At 51.3% G+C, this 18,685-nt stretch overlaps 1 protein-coding gene across 23 annotated transcripts in view; it reads left to right on the forward strand.

The window, feature by feature from the left end:
• The window catches only part of DYSF (dysferlin), a 225,180-nt gene extending 206,841 nt beyond the window's left edge, over nt 1-18,339 (forward strand). For all 23 annotated transcript variants that reach the window (XM_086323838.1, XM_086323848.1, XM_086323841.1 and 20 more), the window contains 8 exons: nt 68-156; nt 396-491; nt 905-1,046; nt 4,931-5,030; nt 11,064-11,242; nt 12,871-12,980; nt 14,376-14,523; nt 18,074-18,339. In XM_086323838.1, the coding sequence (XP_086179964.1) occupies nt 68-156; nt 396-491; nt 905-1,046; nt 4,931-5,030; nt 11,064-11,242; nt 12,871-12,980; nt 14,376-14,523; nt 18,074-18,112 (903 nt within the window). In that variant the 3' untranslated portion in view covers nt 18,113-18,339. The remainder of the gene's footprint in view (nt 1-67; nt 157-395; nt 492-904; nt 1,047-4,930; nt 5,031-11,063; nt 11,243-12,870; nt 12,981-14,375; nt 14,524-18,073) is intronic.
• Nucleotides 18,340-18,685: the final 346 nt, after the last annotated feature.

Genomic DNA, 18,685 nt, shown 5'->3' on the forward strand with positions numbered 1-18,685 from the left:
GGTGGTTGGGAGATGTTGGTTGAGTGAAAAGGCTGGTGAGAGAGCAGGGTCGTGTCTCCCTCCCCAGGGGAAGCTGCAGATGTGGGTCGACCTGTTTCCGAAGGCCCTGGGGCGGCCGGGACCTCCCTTCAACATCACCCCACGGAGAGCCAGAAGGTGACTGATGCGGCCTGGGCTCGGGGCTGAGCAGGGTGGGGGGTGGTTGCTGTGGGTGGGACCAGGAGGTGGTTCTTGGGCCGGGCTTTTTGCCATTCAGGCGCCACTCCTGTGTGACTTTGACCAAGTGTCCAGCCAGGCAAGCAGCAGTCTTGGGTGAGCGGACTTCTTGGCTTCTTGGTCAAGGACTGCCCACCCTTGGTGGGAATCCGTGTGGATTTGAGTCATTTTCTCTACAGGTTTTTCCTTCGTTGTATTATCTGGAACACCAAGGATGTGATCCTGGATGACCTCAGCATCACGGGGGAGAAGATGAGCGACATTTATGTGAAAGGGTGGGAGGTCACCCTTCTTTCTACCCGTCCCAGCTCCAGGGTGTTTCCTCTGCCCCCACGAGGGTGCTGATCAGTCGGGAAAGGGGGTGCTCTGGTGTAGGGAAGGGGGAGAACAAGAAAGCAAGGACGGTCTTATGGGAGTGTCTCTGCCTATGGGGAGTTGACCCCCACCAGATGTCTTCTTCCATGCTAATATTTGGGATGACCTTATAAGGTTTGAGGATGCTGCTCAAGAGAGAAATTAGAATATTGTGAAATTTATGGCACATTTGGTATACTGTGGAGATTTCTTGGGGTTTATTTTTCCTCTATCATTTACCAAGTTCAATGACCTTCTTAATTCCTTAAGCTGAGGATGCATATTGTGGTAGAAACCTCAGTTAGCTACGTTCTCTCAAATGTGTTATTTCTAGTTGGATGGTTGGCTTTGAAGAACACAAGCAAAAGACAGATGTACATTATCGGTCCCTGGGAGGTGAAGGCAACTTTAACTGGAGGTTCGTCTTCCCTTTTGACTACCTGCCAGCTGAGCAGGTCTGCACCGTCTCCAAGAAGGTGAGTGTCCTTCCTGTCCCCAGTGGTGCTGGTCCCAGGGCTGCAGCTGTCAGCCTGCTCGCACCGCCCGTTGTAGCGTGTCACTGTCATATTCTCAGCCTGTCCCACCACTGCTGGAACCACATCTGCCACCATGGCGTGACGACCACGACTGCCCCATCACCACCACCATGTCCTTCGTGCCCGCTCCTCCTTCCTCTTCTGCCACCTTTGCCATCTTCAGCATTGCTGCCACTCCAGCCCTCAAGGCCCCCACTGTTATGTGTAACTAAGTTCAAATCCTAACAATTCAACTAGCAGGGAGGGCCTTGGTGTCAGAGTGGGGAGGACATTGTAGGGAAACTCAGCAAGGTCATCAGAGGGTGGGGGGGGGTACCCCCTAAGGCAGGGTGGCCCCAGAGGGCTGGGCTGGCCTGAGGTCAGCTTGTTGATGGGGTCAGATGCTGCTTAGCCAAGTTTCCACTGCTCCCTCCTTTCTCCCATTTCTGTGCCTGAGGCCTGGGCCGCCGTCCAGGCTGGTCTCTTTCAGGCCTGGGGAGGTCCGCCCGGTGCATCAGCTGGGGTCAGGGGGCTGCTCCAGAGCTCTCAGCTCTTTGTAGGTCCACATCTCTTGGTTTCGGCCTCGTCTGGGCCGTAAACTCTTTCTTCCTGAAACAGGTGGGTCCTGAGGCAAGTGGTGGCCCTGAGCCAGGCCTGAGGGAACAGCCCCCAGAGCATGGTGAGGAGGATGCCACAGGCAGTGGCTGCCCGGAGGCGGTGGGCATCTCTGCTGGAGCCTCTAACCACGCCTCCCTCCTAAATCTGTTTCGCCTGGAGGTGCTCTCCTGCTTGATTGACCGGGTGAATGCCCGTCTGGACTTGAGATTCTGAGGGTCCCACTTCCTTCCAGAGGTGGTGCCCGGCTTCTTCTTGTCACAGAGGCAAACTCCTGTGACTCCTCTTTCTGTCCTGAGTGGCTGTGTGGCTTAAGGAAGGGAAATATGTAGCCTACCTCGGCTGCCATGACCCCTTCCCAACCCAACACACAGCACTGCACTTCAGAGAAACCGGAATGTTCCGGTGAACATTCTGAAACCATCAAGCAAAAGAAATAAGGGCTAAATAAGGCTAAATGAATTCTTTTACCTGGGGATTGCTGCCGAGTGCCTACTAGAAAGCAGAGAGTGGCAAGCCCTGGAGGCTGTACGGTCAAGGAAAGCCAAGCCTGTTTGTAGGTTTCATCCTGTTTGCCTTTGCTCAGTGTGTTTTCCCGACAGAGCAAATGCTGCATCTGTTGGGGGCGAGCTCCAAGTCCAGCAAACAGCGCCTGTCCTTGCTGTGGACAGAGAGGGTGGGGAATGGGCCCTCCATGGGGTGAGCTATGGCTGGGGAACCGAGGCCGTGAGATGCCGATCGGCCTGCTCACAGGGAAGGCCGGACCACCTCTCTGTTGTGACGGGTGGAGATGGGGGCAAGGAGTTGCAGGAAGCAGAGGCTTCTGCTTTTTCTGCAAAGTAGAAAAAGAGAGAATCTCCTGGTGTTGTAGCAGGTGACTGAGACAAATGAAAAAGGCTGGAAGCGGCTATTACACTGAGAGAGGGAGAGAAAGGGAAGAGAGAGATCTACTAGGTGCTACCCAGCAGTTCTGAGAGCCCAGTGGGGGTTGCTGATAAAGAGTTTGAGGTGGCCCCATTCTGGCAACAATGGGCTTTCATTTCTGCCCTTTAGTTGCAAGCAGGGAAGGAGGGAGTCTGAGTCACAGTGGAGCTCCAGAGGAAGAGAAGGGCTGAGGGAAGGGACTGGTTGGCCCGATGCCCTGCAGGCTGGGTTGGTATTGAGAGAATGAGAAGGCCAGGAGGGCTGCTAAGTGGTGAGGAGGGAGAGAGGTCTGGGGAGGCCCACGGCGGGTGGGGAAGGCTGAGGGACTCCCACCTGCGTGGTGCCAGGCTCTGGAGAGGGCAGCTGGAGTGAGGGGTGGCAGAGGTCAGAAGAGATTGGAAACAGGCAAGGGGTTCTGCAGTCAACCAGGAAAGGGAGGGAGGAGCTGGCTTGACCCTAGAGGGCCAGAGGGTCCCTCTGGGAGAAAAGACCCTGGGAAGCAGGGGAGACATGCCCGCAGTGGGGCCCCAATTAGCTGGTCTGGGCTAGGGGACTGAGTCTGCTGGGGGGTTACTGCAGGGGCACTGCACAGCCTCTGGGTGTCCTGGTCCTGCTGCAGAGCCAGCCCTCTGCTGAGGGGTTCAGGGCCTCTGGCAGGCAGGCCCTCCAGGGACCCCATTAACCAGACGAGACTGTCATAAAGTACAAGGTCTCCTTTCATCCGGCGGCTTTGAACCACCGCTGGTTGCCCCGGCCGGCTCCCCACCTGGAGCCCAGCACATCCACCGGGGCCTGCCTGCGCGTCAGGCACCCACCCTGCAAATAAACAGCTAGTAAAAGGGCCCAGACTGGGAGCATAATGAGTGCCCGGGACCTGGGGGGGGCCATTCCCCAGGCTGGAGCCCCAGCCCAGCTGCTCCCACCAGGGGCCGTTTGAACCTCTGGCTCATTACTGAGCCCATAAACCGGGCCGGCCAGAGGCATGGGGGAGGCTGGCGGCCTGTGCAGGCGGGCCTGTGGAGCTGGCCGTAAAAGCCCCGCCAGAGGAGGGAGGCACCTGCAGGAGGGCTGGGGCCCAGAGCGGGGGAGGCACCAGACGGGGGCTGGGGCGAGGGGCCAGGTGGGGACTTGAGCCCCTTCCCCAGCCCGCCAGCAGTCCAGGCTGCACCCAGCTGCTTCACGAGGTGATGGTTCCTCAGGGGGCACTGGTGCGGGAGCTCTGTGGGGTCCGTGTGATCTGGAGTGGCCACCAAGGCTGTATGTATAGGGCACCCGGACCCAGACAAACCCTGGGTGGTCAGCAGCGCTCCCCGACTCCTGTGGAGTCTGTGCCCTTGAGATTGGGTCCCAACCCCTGCTGTGACCTGGCACCCATCAGCGGGATGTGGTCAGATTGTTTCCTCTCCTTGCTACTCTCTCGGGTAAAGCTACAGAGGACAGAGAACAGGTGTGAGCAGGAAGGCCCCAGGGACAGTCCTTTGGGTTGAGTGTGACTGGGCCCAGAGATGGATCCAGGCCTCAGGGGGCCCAGGGCCCACACTCAGCTGCTCCCCGAGGCCTCTGTGGAGAGAAGGCCCAGACAATGCTAGTCCAGGCTGATTGGCCTGAGGGAGGGGGAGGCGGGGGAGTAATGGGCTGGTGACCTTCCTAGCACTGGGGGCTTTTGATCTGCCCTGGGGTAAGATCTTGGAGATGAAGGTGGGCTCCTCAGTGCCAGTTCCTTTGCAACAGTGTGTTGCGGGGAGCCCTCCAGGTTCCCAGCCAGTCCACCCTGTTCCCAAGATCACACTGGTAGAACACGAGTTAAGAGGTGAGAGTGGAACCCCAGAACCTGACTGCCTGGGTTGGAATCTAGCTTACCACTCCCTAACTGGGTGACTTGGATAAATTACTTGCTGTGATTTCCTCAGCTGTAAGGATAGTATCTCTCTCATAGGTCATTGGAAGGATAAATGATTTTATAGTGGAAAGGGGCTGGTGTATAAGAAATGCAATATTAATGTTTTTATTAGCTGTCAGAGCCTAGGCAAATTATTTACTTCTCCAAGCCTTTGTTTCATCATCTGTAAGACAGGAATGAAAACCTTGACTCATGGAATTGTGAGCATTAAAGGAACTACCTTACATCAAGTGAACACTGCCCTCTGGGGTCTCAGCAGTCTTCTTGCCAGGACCTGGCTCTGGCAAGTCCCTCAGGGATGTCTCCCTATACTGCCTCCTCCAGGCAGTCCTCCAGGCAGGAAGGGACCTCTGCCCTTCTCTAATCCTGTTCCCCTGTTTCCTTCTCTGCTTCTCCTCTGGGCCAGGATGCATTCTGGAGGCTGGACAAGACGGAGAGCAAGATCCCTGCACGAGTGGTATTCCAGATCTGGGACAACGACAAGTTCTCCTTCGATGACTTTCTGGGTGAGCACCATTTCCAGTCTACTATTCTGCCTGTCAGCGTGTCCCAGAGTCCCTGCTGAGCACGTGTGTGTCTCTCGGGCCTTTTGGCAGGGCTGGCAGGAGGATCAGGGAGCTCACAGTCTCTGGTCCCTGGTGCTGAGTGAGGCTGGTGACACAGAGCAGCGCCGCAGGGATCAGGGTGGCCTGCTGGCAGAGGTGGCCTTGAACGGTGGGCCGTGGTGGGAGGTGGGACCCAAGGAAGGAAGAGAGGGGAGCACCGGGTGAAGACGTGCAGGCAGGGGCTGGCTGTCACTAGCTGTCTGGCCCCTGGAAAGTTGCGCTGCATCCATACAATGGGGTGTTATTCAGCCACGAGAGAAGTGAAATCCTGACTCATGGTGCACCATGCGTGAACCTTGAAAACATACCAAGTAAAGAAGTCAGACGCAAAAGGACAAATATTGTATGGCTCCTTCATAGGAAATGTCCACAATACGTAATCCACAGGGACAGAAAGTGGTCACCGGGGACTGGGAACAGAGGTGGGCACGATGTGTCTCTTAGGGATGATGAAAATATTCTGAAATTAGATCGTGGTCGCGCAACTCTGGGAATATACTAGAAGCCACTGAGTTGTACACTTTAAAATGGTTACAACGGTGCATTTTATTATGCGAATTTCACCTCAGTAAAATAGCGTGTGAAAAAGGCCTTCCAGGAGGTAAGGAGTCCTGGGTTCTGGTTCCGCTTTGCCACCTAGGAGCAGGGCAGGCTTGGATGAATCACTGGAACCCTCCTTAGGTGACTCTTGATTGCAGGATTAGCCGAGTTCTTGGCCCTCCCTGCCCTGCCCCACCACAAAGGACATTCTGACAAGCAGCCCCAGCAGGAATGGGGAAGAGGGCTTCCAGCCCGTCAGGCTGCTCTTCACCCCACGTCCCCCCACACCCAGGCTGGTCCCCTGCACTTGGAGGACTGAGGACTGCTCCATGACATCACTGTAAAAGATTCAGGGTGTTAGCATCACAGCACCAAGTTGGACTTTTGTTCTTTTACTTATTACATAATTCCTGTAGCCACATTAGAAACTGGAGATAAGCAATGCCTCCCTTTCCTATTTTATTATAATCTCCTGCTGCTGCTGCTAAGTCGCTTCAGTCGTGTCCGACTCTGTGCGACCCCATAGATGGCAGCCCACCAGGCTCTGCCATCCCTGGGATTCTCCAGGCAGGAACACTGGAGTGGGTTGCCATTTCCTTCTCCAATGCATGAGAGTGAAAAGTGATAATCTCACTACCCAGAGATAACCTCCACTAATACTTTGGGGTATGTTACTTCTTACACAAGCAAATACGTGTTATATGCATATTCTTCCAAAACATTTTTTTAAATTATTTATTATGTATTTTACTTTTTGGCTGCACTGGGTCTTTGTTGCTGCATGGGCTTTCTCTAGCTGTGAGGAGTGGGGGCTACTCTTTGTTGTGGCTTCTCATGGACTTCTCTTTGCAATGGCTTCTCTTTTTGTGGAGCCCTGGCTCTAGGACGCGTGGGCTTCAATAGTTGTGACCCACGCAGCTTACTTAGTTGTTCTGCTGCAAGTGGGGTCTACGTGGACCAGGGATCAAACCTGTGTCCCCTGCATTGGCAGGTGGCTTCTTAACCACTGGACCACCGGGGAAGCCCTGTATGTGTCTTTTATACATATATGTGTACACACATGTATGTATGGCATAGAGATAGCAAAATGAGTTTATGTGACATACTATTTTAGATCTGGATTTTGTGGGAAACAATACATTGAGAATGTTCCTACTGTCAGGAGTTATCCATCTCCATTTGCATCTGCATAATGGTACTTAACGTCCACCTGATGACCCCTTGCACAGGTGGATCCTCTCCTGTCTCACTAATCCCGCTTCGGTGCACTCTCAGCTCATTTCCAGGCTTTCCTGTGTGAGTGACAGCCTAGGCTTACATCTTTGGACCATTTGTGCATATCTTCCCTAAATTTCCCTGGTGGCTCAGACGGTAAAGCATCTGTCTACGATGTGGGAGACCAAGGTTCGATCCCTGGGTTGGGAAGATCCCTTGGAGAAGGAAATGGCAATCCACTCCAGTACTATTGCCTGGAAAATCCCATGGACAGAGGAGCCTGGTAGGCTACAGTCCATGGGGTCGGAAAGAGTTGGACACGACTGAGCGACTTTACATTCCCTAAATTTTAAGGAGCAGATTTTTAGTCTTAGAGTGGTTTTTGAAATGTTTTGTTCAATTGCCCTCTAGATAGATTTTACATTTTTATTTTATCATCTGTTCTCTATTTGCCCAAGGGCACTATTTTCCTTAAACTTTTGCTAAAAGTGTTATCTTTTTTTAAAAAAAAGCTGCCAATATGACGCCTCGTTTTTATCTTTCTTTGCATTTCTTCTTTACTTGTAAGGTAGAGCTTTAAAAACATGTTTATTATCTATAGTGTTGTTGTTATTTTCTTTTTCATGGTTTTGGGATATTCCTCTTTTATTATTGATTTTCAGAGCTTTTTATATAGTAAGGACACATTACAAATAATTTTGCCATTTTCAATTGCTTTTTAATTTTTTATAGACCCTCTTTTGCTTGCAGACTAAAAATTTTTTTTAGTATCCATCTATCATTCTTGCCTTTATGGGATGAGACTTTAGAAAACCATTCTTAAAAAAAAAATAGAAAACCATTCTTTTTTCTCATTTTATTTTTTAATTAATTAATTTATTTTAATTGGAGGCTAATTACTTTACAGTATTGTGCTGGTTTTTGCCATACATCAACATGAATCAGCCATCAGTTCAGTTCAGTTCAGTCGCTCAGTCGTGTCCAACTCTTTGCAACCTCGTGAATTGCAGCACGCCAGGCCTCTGTGTCCATCACCAACTCCCAGAGTTCACTCAAACTCACGTCCATTGAGTTGGTGATGCCATCCAGCCATCTCATCCTCTGTCGTCCCCTTCTCCTCCTGCCCCCAATCTCTCCCAGCATCAGGGTCTTTTCCAATGAGTCAACTCTTCGCATGAGGTGGCCAAAGTATTGGAGTTTCAGCTTTAGCATTCCTTCCAAAGAACACCCAGGACTAATCTCCTTTAGAATGGACTGTTTGGATCTCCTTGCAGTCCAAGGGACTCTCAAGAGTCTTCTCCAACGCCACAGTTCAAAAGCATCAATTCTTCGGCACTCAGCCTTCTTCACAGTCCAACTCTCACATCCATACATGACCACAGGAAAAACCATAGCCTTGACTAGACGGACCTTTATTGGCAAAGTAATGTCTCTGCTTTTTAATATGCTATCTAGGTTGGTCATAACTTTCCTTCCAAGGAGTAAGGAAATTTCATGGCTGCAATCACCATCTGAAGTGATTTTGGAGCCCCAGAAATAAAGTCTGACACTGTTTCCACTGTTTCCCCATCTATTTGCCATGAAGTGATGGGACCAGATGCCTTGATCTTAGTTTTGTAAATGTTGAGCTTTAAGCCAACTTTTTCACTCTCCTCTTTCACTTTCATCAAGAGACTTTTTAGTTGCTCTTCACTTTCTGCCATAAGGGTGGTGTCATCTGCATATCTGAGGTGATTGATATTTCTCCCGGCAATCTTGATTCCAGCTTGTGCTTCTTCCAGCCCAGCGTTTCTCATGATGTACTCTGCATAGAAGTTAAATAAGTAGGGTGACAATATAGAGCCTTGATGCACTCCTTTTCCTATTTGGAACCAGTCTGTTGTTCCATGTCCAGTTCTAACTGTTGCTTCCTGACCTGCATATAAGTTTCTCAAGAGGCAGGTCATAGATGTACATAGAAAACCAATTTTAATAAGACAAACAAAAACTGCATTCTAGTGAATGAAAAAATGGTGTTCAGTATAAAATTAAATAGGATCATTTTGTGTTTTTAAAAATAAAGACACTAAAACTACTTTTAAACTCCACAGATTTCTTTTAATTTGATGTTTGTGATTTAATTTAATTTGATCTATTGTGAAAGGATCAGCACAATAAACTGCATAGCTAATTTTTTTTCTTGTGAAGAGAAATTTTAAGATCTACTCTTTTAGCAGCTTACAGCATTATTAAGCCATTTCCTTTTCCCTTTTCATAATGTATTTTCTAATTACATAGTTTGTTTCTTTTGAATAGTTACTGCTTTTATTTTAAAAGTAATAGTTAAGATCTAGGAATTTTGCCATCAAGAAATAATCCTGTGTTTCCTTATAGTCTTTATGATATACTATCTATGTGTATATATATAGTTTACTTTATGTTGATATGTTATATATGCACTGTGCTATATATATGTTACATATATATATATATATAAACCTTATGTAGATATACTATATTCGGAGAAGGCAATGGCACCCCACTCCAGTACTCTTGCCTGGAAAATCCCATGGACGGAGGAACCTGGTAGGCTGCAGTCCGTGGGGTCACTAAGAGTTGGACACGACTGAGCAACTTCACTTTCATTTTTCACTTTCATGCATTGGAGAAGGAAATGGCAACCCACTCCAGTGTTCTTGCCTGGAGAATCCCAGGGATGGGGGAGCCTGATGGGCTGCCGTCTATGGGGTCGCACAGAGTCGGATACGACTGAAGTGACTTAGCAGCATCAGCAGATATACTATATATGTGTATATATGTATATATAATATATAGTATATATGTAGATATATATGATATATGTGGGCTTCCTTGGTAGCTCAGATGGTAAAGAATCTGTCTGCAATGCAGGAGACCTGGGTTTGATACCTGAATCAGGAAGACCCTGGAGAAGGGAATGGCAACCCACTCCAGTATTCTTGCCTGGAGAATTCCATGGACAGAGCAGCCTGGTGGATACAATCCATGGGGTCGCAAAGAATCAGACACAACTGAGCAACTAACACACACATATATATAGATATATGTATAGAGTATACATACTATATATAATATATATGGGTTATGTAGCTACATGGTTTATGTAGATATCCTGTATACAGTTTAATATATAATATATATTAATATAATTTATATATAGATTTAATGTAATATTTAATATATTAAACTATATATATGATTTAATGCCCTATATTATATTGAGACCATATTTAAAATGAGAAATAAACATTCATCTGTAGCTGAGGGATGGAGAGATGTGTAGATGGATACATAGATTAGTGTTGATATAGAGTTGAACAACTGTTGGAGGGAATAATAACCTGATTAATGGAGATATAGTGCTCAGCAAATGTTAGCTATTGAGGGATATAGATAGTTAAAGCAGATAGCTGCATGGAAGGATAAATGGAGGAAGGGAAAGAAAAAAAAACTACAATAATAGATGCAGTCACCGAATACTTGCAGTAACTGAGCATTCCACACTGAAAAATAGTCTAATCTCCTTTGTGTGGTATTCAAAAATTTCTTTAATATGGCCTCAGTAAATGTTTTTTAGATTTATCTCTCTCACTTAATCCCTTCAGTAACCTGTGCTCCAATCCCACTGATTTCATCATGTTGTTGGAATTGGATTAGGTGAAACCACATGAAATTACTGTTTTTATACATCAAAGATAATTGAATATCAGAATTTTCATGTGGCTTAACCCAAAAGCTGGATCTGTTCTGGGAGAGGAGGGATAAAATAGATGAGCAGATGAAGCAGTATGGAAAGATAGCTGTGTGGATAACTAGGTGAGCAGATGAACAAACTACAATGAGATAACATTTGTACCTATATCAAAGCAAGAACAAAAATAAAAAATGGGAAATCACAAATGTTGGAGAGGATGTGGAGAAATTGGAACACTCGTATACTAAGTAAGTATAGTAAGATGAATAATTGAGCAGTTGGGAAGCTCTGTTAAGGACGATTCAATAAGGGCAGATTAGTGGGCATATGGATGCGTGAACAGATGGAAGGGAAGCTGAACAGATGGAATGAGAGGTGATGGATGGAGAGTGGAGTTTGAGCCACAGGGTGGTCCTAGGCTGGCAGTGACTGAGAAAGCCTGGTTAAAGCACCCTTCTTTGCCACAGGCTCTCTGCAGCTGGACCTTAACCACATGCCCAAGCCCGCCAAGACAGCTGAGAAGTGCTCTGCAGACCAGCTGGAAGACACCTTCCACCCAGAGCGGTTTGTGTCTCTTTTTGAACAGAAAACAGTGAAGGGCTGGTGGCCCTGTGTGGCGGAAGAGGGTGAGAAGAAGATACTGGCGGTAAGTCAGCTCCATCTGGCCGGTGGAGACATGGGAGTGGCTCCTCCATAGAAATCACAGGCGCAGGCGTGTTCCTCTCCCTATCTCCTGCCCTCCTTGTCTGTTTTCCAAGACCTGTCCCTCTCCCTTGCCACTTTCCAGCCTTCCTGTCCTTGAGGGTTGTATCCCAGCGAAGCCTATTTAAATCAAAGGTGCCTTAATCTCTGTGGATCCTGTTTAATTTATACTCTGCTCTTTGGCCTTAACAGTAATCTGTGTCCTGGGTTCCCCTTTGGCTAGACTTCTGGAAGAGGACAGGCATCATGCCACTCCCATTTAAGCAGGACCCTACAAGGGACCATCCTTGAGGGACTATTCCCTCTGCCCAGAGATCTGTCCAGGGGTGTGACTGGGGACCATGAGGAACTGTCCTGCCTCTGCAGGGGAAGTGAATGACAGTTTATTATTGTCCCTCAGTATCCACAGGGGGTTCGTTCCAGGAGCCCCGTGGACATCAAAATCCACGGATGGTCAAGTCTCATAGTTGGCCCTCCATGGTTGGTGGAATCTGTGGATTGAAACCTGCAAATGAGGGCCGACTGTATATTTATTAAAATAATATGTGTATAGATGGATCTGCATGGTTAAAACCTATGTGGTTCAAGGGTCAGTTGTACCTGGAAACAGCAAGCAGCCAGCCAACCCCTCAGGTGGCCTTTGAAATAAAATATCCATGTTGTGTAACAAATTATAACAATTAATAAGAAACACTAATGTCTCAAAAGAAAAATGAGTGTGGTGCATGCATAGATAATACACAAAGAAGTAGAGTGGCCATTAAAATTTAAGAAAGTTCATTTCCCCTAGGAATTACATAAAGGAATATTTTAAAATGTGAAAACATCTTTAATGTATTATAGTAGAATGTTTTAAAAACAGAAATGCTCATTGCTAGCAAGGATGCAGAGAGACTCCCCCCTCATTTATTTTTGCCCGGCAGGCTAATGATTTTACATTTGGGGAAACAATTTAGTAATATATAACCTGAAACTTAGCAATATTTATTCCCTTTGAAATTTTTTATCCCACTTCTAAAATCTTTCCCAAAGAAATAACCTCATTAAATTAAAGCTTTACGGTTCTAGGGTGTTGGTTGCAGCATTTTTTTTTTTTTTATAACAACAAAGAGTTGGAAACAACTTAAATGAACCAAAATAACTAGTTTACTAAATAAATTATGGTCAGCCATTGCATAGAATGTTTTATAGCATTAAAAGCAAACTTTAAAAGAGTATATAATTATATAATAATAAAATATATTATTTTAAGTGAAAGAAACAAGCTATAGAACTAAATCTACACAGTATGGTATTTCATATACTTGCAGAGAAAAATAAGTCTGATGAATAAAATAAAAAGATAAATATGAATTATCTTTACATAGGGAAAGTATGAGTGTCCTTTCTTTATATGTGTCTGTAGTTCCTACATATTCTGCTAGGAACGGGTACTTTTATGATCAGATCACCCTGTTATCACTTTTCAAAAAAAATCATAAAGTGACCTTGACCTCTGTCCTGGCCTGGCTCCTCTCCAAGCCACGGTGCAGAGCCTTTGTGTTCCTGACCAGGTTCCCCTTGTCCCCACAGGGCAAGCTGGAGATGACCTTGGAGATTGTAACGGAGAGTGAGCATGAGGAGCGGCCAGCCGGCCATGGCCGGGATGAACCTAACATGAACCCCAAGCTCGAGGACCCAAGGTTAGTGCCCAGCCCCTGACCGCTGATGGCCAAGGGGACTGGGAGGTGCAGCCGCAGTAGAGGAGGCACCCGCTGCATAGCCACACAGAGGTCCCAAGGCCCAGAGAAGGGTGTGACTCATCCCAGGGTACACCTTGGTAGGGAGCAGGTGACCGACATCCTTCCAGGACAGGCTGGGCTCATCAGTTCTTTCCAGAAGCCAGCACTGTTGAGCAACTGGGGGTTGTAGGCCAAGCGTGCTGTCATATGGCTTGTGTGTGTTGAGTCCTGGACCCTTCCCTGCTGGGCCATCTTAGCATCCTCACTTTACAAATGAGAAAACAGTCACAGCAAAATTAAATAAGGTCATTCCAAGGAAAGTGGTGAAACAAATTCTCACACCTGGCCTGATTGGCTCTGGAGCCTGACCCAAGGTCTTTGCCCTGAACGAGCTGCTTCTGTGGCTCTCTTGTGGTGTTAATGTGCCTTTCAAAAGGTCTTTCAGTTTTCCCACCTGTGAAATGGGGGCCTAGCCTCTGCCTCCCCTACCTCCCAGATAAGGGATATAAGCCAATCCAGTGGACGTAGAAGGCTTGAGGACAGTTATTGGAGCCTGAAAGACGGCTGTTGGTGGCAGGGCTGTGTGTGAGTGATCGGGCTGTGTTTGCTGGGTCCTTTCCCACGGCCTGCTGAGCTCAAGTCACACTTAGCACAGACAGCCCACTTTGTCACAGAGCTGTCCTGACTGCCACAGGCTGGCTGAGCAGCAGGAGGCACCCCTACCCAAGGGTGCTGGGATCTGGGTGGAAAGATGAGGGAGACCCAGGAGAGCCAGCGGCATGCAAGCGAATGTCAGAATGGCCATTACCGAGACACAAAACCTACCTGCTCTTTGAACTGTGAGACTGGTCTAGGGGAAGGATCTGCGGTTCTTGGTTGTGAGAGACAATCACCTTTCTGGGTTCAGTTCTAGCCATCCTTCCCTGACCGTGGACCAGCCATATGCATCTAGGCCCATAGCTGAGCTTATCTGGAGCTCGTGGGCCGTAGCTCAGCGAAAGTGGAGCCCCTCGAAGCTCTGTCCAGTCCCCAGGTCTCTAGTCTGTGACAAGTCCTGGGTCAGGAAGGAGAGAGCGGCAGGGAAGGTGACCTGGACAGGGTGGCTGATAACTGGGTCCCTGAGGGTGTGCAGGGCTTGATGGTGTCAAGAAGAGAAGCGGGGTGCCAGCGGGGCTCATGCTGTAGCAAAGGCCGGGAGGAGAAGGGGATTGCAGATGCAAAGGGACAGGGGCCGGGGGCTGGAGGCTGGGGGGTCTGGGGGCCTGGCTGGGGAGAGCCAGGGTGATTTGGGGGCAGGGCTCCCAGGGAGAAGCACTGGTGGGGGTGCCCTGCTGACCTCTGGGATCTCCCTTGCAGGCGGCCTGACACCTCCTTCCTCTGGTTCACCTCCCCGTACAAGACCATGAAGTTCATCCTGTGGCGGCGGTTCCGCTGTGCCATCATCTTCTTCCTCATTCTCTTCATCTTCCTGCTCTTCTTGGGCATCTTTGTCTACTCCTTCCCGGTAAGCTGGCCCGAGGTGGGAGGCAGAGACCCTGTCTCAGGGGAGCTCCTGGTCTGATGCGGGAGGTACAGCTCTTGGCCTCCAGCAGCCCCTGGTCTCAGAGGAGCCTGTCATTGTCCTCCAGTGTACTGGGTGTCTGATGGAGAGGCAGCCTCTGTCCTTGGGGAGTCTGTAGCCTGAGGAAGGGGACACAGGCCCTACTCTGGGGGTCCCCAGTCTGGTAGGAGACCCGTGGGGAGTTCTGAGTTCTTGCCCTTAATGGGGAGACACAGTGTGCTCAGCAAGCCCCTGACGGGCTGTGTAATCAAGAAGGTGAGGCCCTTGGGCAGGCGTGGGTGGGAGAACCTTCTTGAAAGAGGGCGTGCAGCTTGGTCAGGAAGGGAAGGGGAGGTGTAGATGGCGGAGAAGAGGGGAAGGCCCTGTGTCTGTGAGGACAGCACCTGCTGAGGGACTGGAGAGGGGCTTAGGGTCCACCCGGGGACCTGAGCGTGTGCCTGTTTTCTGCAGTGGGGTGGCCTGGGCCGGGGAGTGAGTGAGGATGGGGTGCGCCAGGAGCCTCTCCCCGGTGCAGTGAACACTGGGCCCCTTTCCCTGCTGAGTGCCTGACAAGCCAGCTGATGCCTGACAGAGAGCGACCAGGGCTGCTCCGCGGGCCCCTCCCAAAAGAGAATCTGGAGCTGTCTCCCTTGCCCAGGCTCCCTGGGTCCTCACGGCAGCACCTGAGTGTCTCTAGAACCTCAGACCTTGAAGGGATCACAGGTTCTCAGGCTGATACCTGAGTTTCAATCTCGTCTAAATTTTTAAAACTTTTTAATATGAAAATTTCAAATCCATGTACAAGTAGAGGAACGGTGTGATCAACTCCACGTCACCCTGATTTGAATGGAAAGAAACAGACACCGAGAGAGGGGAGGAACCAGCTCAGGGCTGCAGGGCAGTCTGTGTACAGCTCCCAGGCTGGGGTTCCAGCCACAGCCCTGGTCAGCACCAGGCCGCCGGCCACGTGCACGGTCCCCACAGCGGGCAGTGGAATTACTCACCTGTGAGCTCTTTGCTCTGAGTCCTCCAGGAGAAGGAGGGGTCCCAAGCGCCTCTCCCAGTATAGCTGGAGAGGCCTGGTACCAGCAGAGAGCCTCCTGAGGAAGACAGTTAAAACGGCAGAGCATCCCCTTCAGGCCCTGATACCATGAACTGTGGGGGTAGCAGAGGGGAGCTCTGGTTCAGACACCCAGGCCCTGGCACCCTCTGGGCCCTGAGTCACAAAGGAGGGTCTAGAGCCGGGGTGGCCATGGGTCAGGCTGAGGGCCAGGCCCTTTGAGCGGGCTGAGACTGTTCTAAGTCTTAGTGAGAAGACCTACATTGACCAGATAGGCCTGAGGCTCAGGGGTGGGTAAGGTTATGGGGGTCAGGCTTGTTTGGTTTGGGTGCCCTCTTAGTGAAAGAAGACAAATTACAACTGTTAATACAGGGTTAGCTACTGGGCCCTGGAAGAGAGCAAGTGGTGCCTAGAGCTTAGCTGCCCTGGCAGTGACCTGGGCTCAGGGGTCAGGCCCAGGACTCCACCTCCATGTCTCTTCCCCTGGGGCAGGCCCAGGTGGTCCGTTGGGGAGGCACAGTGCCCCTCGCCTGGCCTGTCCTCAGGCTCACCTCCTCTCATGTTGTTTATTCAGGCAAAGACTGTGTCCGGGAACCAAGGGTGAGTTCTGTGGGTGATGGGGGGGTGGTGAGGCTGGTGCTCCGGTGAGCTGGCGGTCCACGAGGAGACACAGTGATGCCAGGACCACGGGGAGAACAGGGCACAGCCTAGTGCTCCACGGTGAGGCCGTGCCAGGGAGTGCGGGCAATGAGCTGGCACATCCCCACGCTCCTGAGCAGGTGGTCTGAGAAGCGAGCACCAGGGAGAATTGTAGAGCCCTGGCCCGCTCCAGGCCTGCTGGGGAGAATCTGCCTCAAACATTCTGGTTTGAGCATCACTGTTGTGTGAGATGGAGCTCCATGTGGAGTCATGAGCTGGTAGCTGCTTTTGGCTCTTCCAGGGACTCCCCAAGTGACCTCGGCCGGGACCCCCATAGGCATGAGGCAGGGCTGGGCTGGGTCAGCACTGACCTGCTGTGACTAGCACTTTGTGGAGGGGAGCTGTGTGGGGAGGGGGCTGCATGTCAAGCCAGCCTTCTGCTGAAGAGCCAAGGGGAGGGCAGGGCCGGGCCCCAAGTAAAATGCCCATCTCCTCGCTATGCCTGGGCCTGCCCCTGGCCAGCCGGGCCCCACCCTGCAAGGCGCCTGGGCAGCGGACTGGCCTCAGGGACCTGGGGAAGGGGAAAGGAGGTCCAAGCTGCCTGGCTGGGAGACAGAGGGAAGATTTCCAGTCACTTCCAGCCTGCCACCCTTTCTCATCTCAGGGGCAGCCTTAGCCCCAGACCCTGTGGGCAGGCCCTGGGCAGAGCCTCTTCCCTGTCTCCTGGGTCCCCAACAGCAGCATCCGTCTCTTTTGAGATCTTCTGGGAATTGTCCTCTTCAAATACCAGCCCTGCCTTCTCTCCCAGGGCTGGTGTGTGGGCTCGGCTCCCAGGCGAAGGCTTTGGGGCGGAAGGGGCAGCCTGGACCTGAGGCTGGTGATGCTCTCACCTGCAGTTCTTTGCCACACGCTGGGCATGTCCAAGTGGCTTGGTCACCTGGTGGGTGCCAGACCCGTGCCCCTCGCCTAGCTTGCAGGTTTTGGGGGCGGAGGCCTTGGTGGAGAGGGGCCCGGGGCCAGGGCTGCCACCTCCTTCCCCGCGTAGACCTAATCTCCCATCCCCTTGGAAATTCCCCCGGGAGGGGGACAGGAGGGCAGCCTGTCTGTTTCCCCCCAGCTCTCCCCCAGAGGCCGCCGGGAGCAGGGCCAGCGTGGGGAGGCAGGAGGCGAGCTGGCGGGGAAGGAGCGGCGGCTTTGTTTCCAGAGTTGGCTTTCCCGGGCGGCGCTGGGGAACATACTGTCCCAATTAGGAGCCCTGTGCTGTGTTGTATGTGTTTTCATGGTTTTGGGGGGGAGGAGTGGGGAGGGGAGATTCCTGTCAGTCCTGCAGCAGCCAGGGCTTAATCAGGGGTGACCCGTCTCCAGGGCTGGCCTGTGTTGTGGGTCATCCTTGTACACCACCCCTGCCCTCGGCTCTCTTTTTGCTTCTGGGGAGGGAACATGGTGGCCAATGAGCCCGGGGTTCCTGTGTGTGGGGAGTTGGGAGGGGGGTGGGGAGAATCCCCGCTGTGCCTTCGGGCCACCTGTCTGATGGAAGGTGCCGGGCCTGGCCAGGCTGGGGCAGAGTCCTCTGGGCAGAGCGGACGCTGGGAGTGGGCCCTGGTTGATGGGGGAGAAGACTGAGCAGTTCAGGCGCCGTGGCCCCCAGGAGAGTGTGGGCTGGTGTGGCAGTGAGGCTGGAGGGCGCAGTGTTGAGTGTGGAGCATGGCGGGGGTGGTGAGTGCGAGGTGCAGGCAGGTGGCTGAGTCCTCTCCCAGCTCCTTTTCCCCCGCAGCTGTCACCACCTGTCCCTACCTCCTCCCTCCCTCTCTCCAGAACTATGCTGCCATGAAGCTGGTGAAGCCCTTCAGCTGAGGACTCTTACCCCTGGACTAGCTTCCTCCACTGCCCGGCTCGGTAGAGCTCCTCCAGATGTTCAAGCCTGACCGTCCTGCCAGGGTGGGCAGATGGACTGGCACACGCACCGAGTGCTGTGACGTTGAGCCCTGGGATCACTGCTGTCATCATTTCTTTCTCCCCTGAACCGAACCATTTGGGATCAGCCCATGTGTATTTCAGTATAAAACAGTTGGAACCACAAAGCAGCTTTGGTGTGTGTCTCTGTGGCACCTGAGTGGGGTGACTGAGCAGGGGATGGGTCCAGGTGGGCGGGGGTGTGGGGTGTGCCATCTCTGCTCAGTGGGCCCGCTGGAGCTGTGGATCTTTTGACAAGGAAAGTGGGGGTGGCCTGGGCCTGCCTGGAGACCCAGCATGTTCTGCTCCCAAACTCTGTCCCCTCTCCTGTGCCCTCCTCCCTCTGGCATCTCCTCTTTCTCACCCACACTTCTCTCTGCTTGGGTGGGCAGTTACCTGCACCACGCCTGGAAGAGGTTTCACGTAGGCACATGGAGCCCCAGAAACTCTCCAGGCAGGGGTAGCTTCTGGATT

The sequence above is a fragment of the Bos grunniens genome, chromosome 11 (assembly GCF_055505025.1).
Source record: "Bos grunniens cultivar Pamir isolate PY7600 chromosome 11, Bosgru_T2T1.0, whole genome shotgun sequence".
Classification (NCBI taxonomy): domain Eukaryota; kingdom Metazoa; phylum Chordata; class Mammalia; order Artiodactyla; family Bovidae; genus Bos; species Bos grunniens.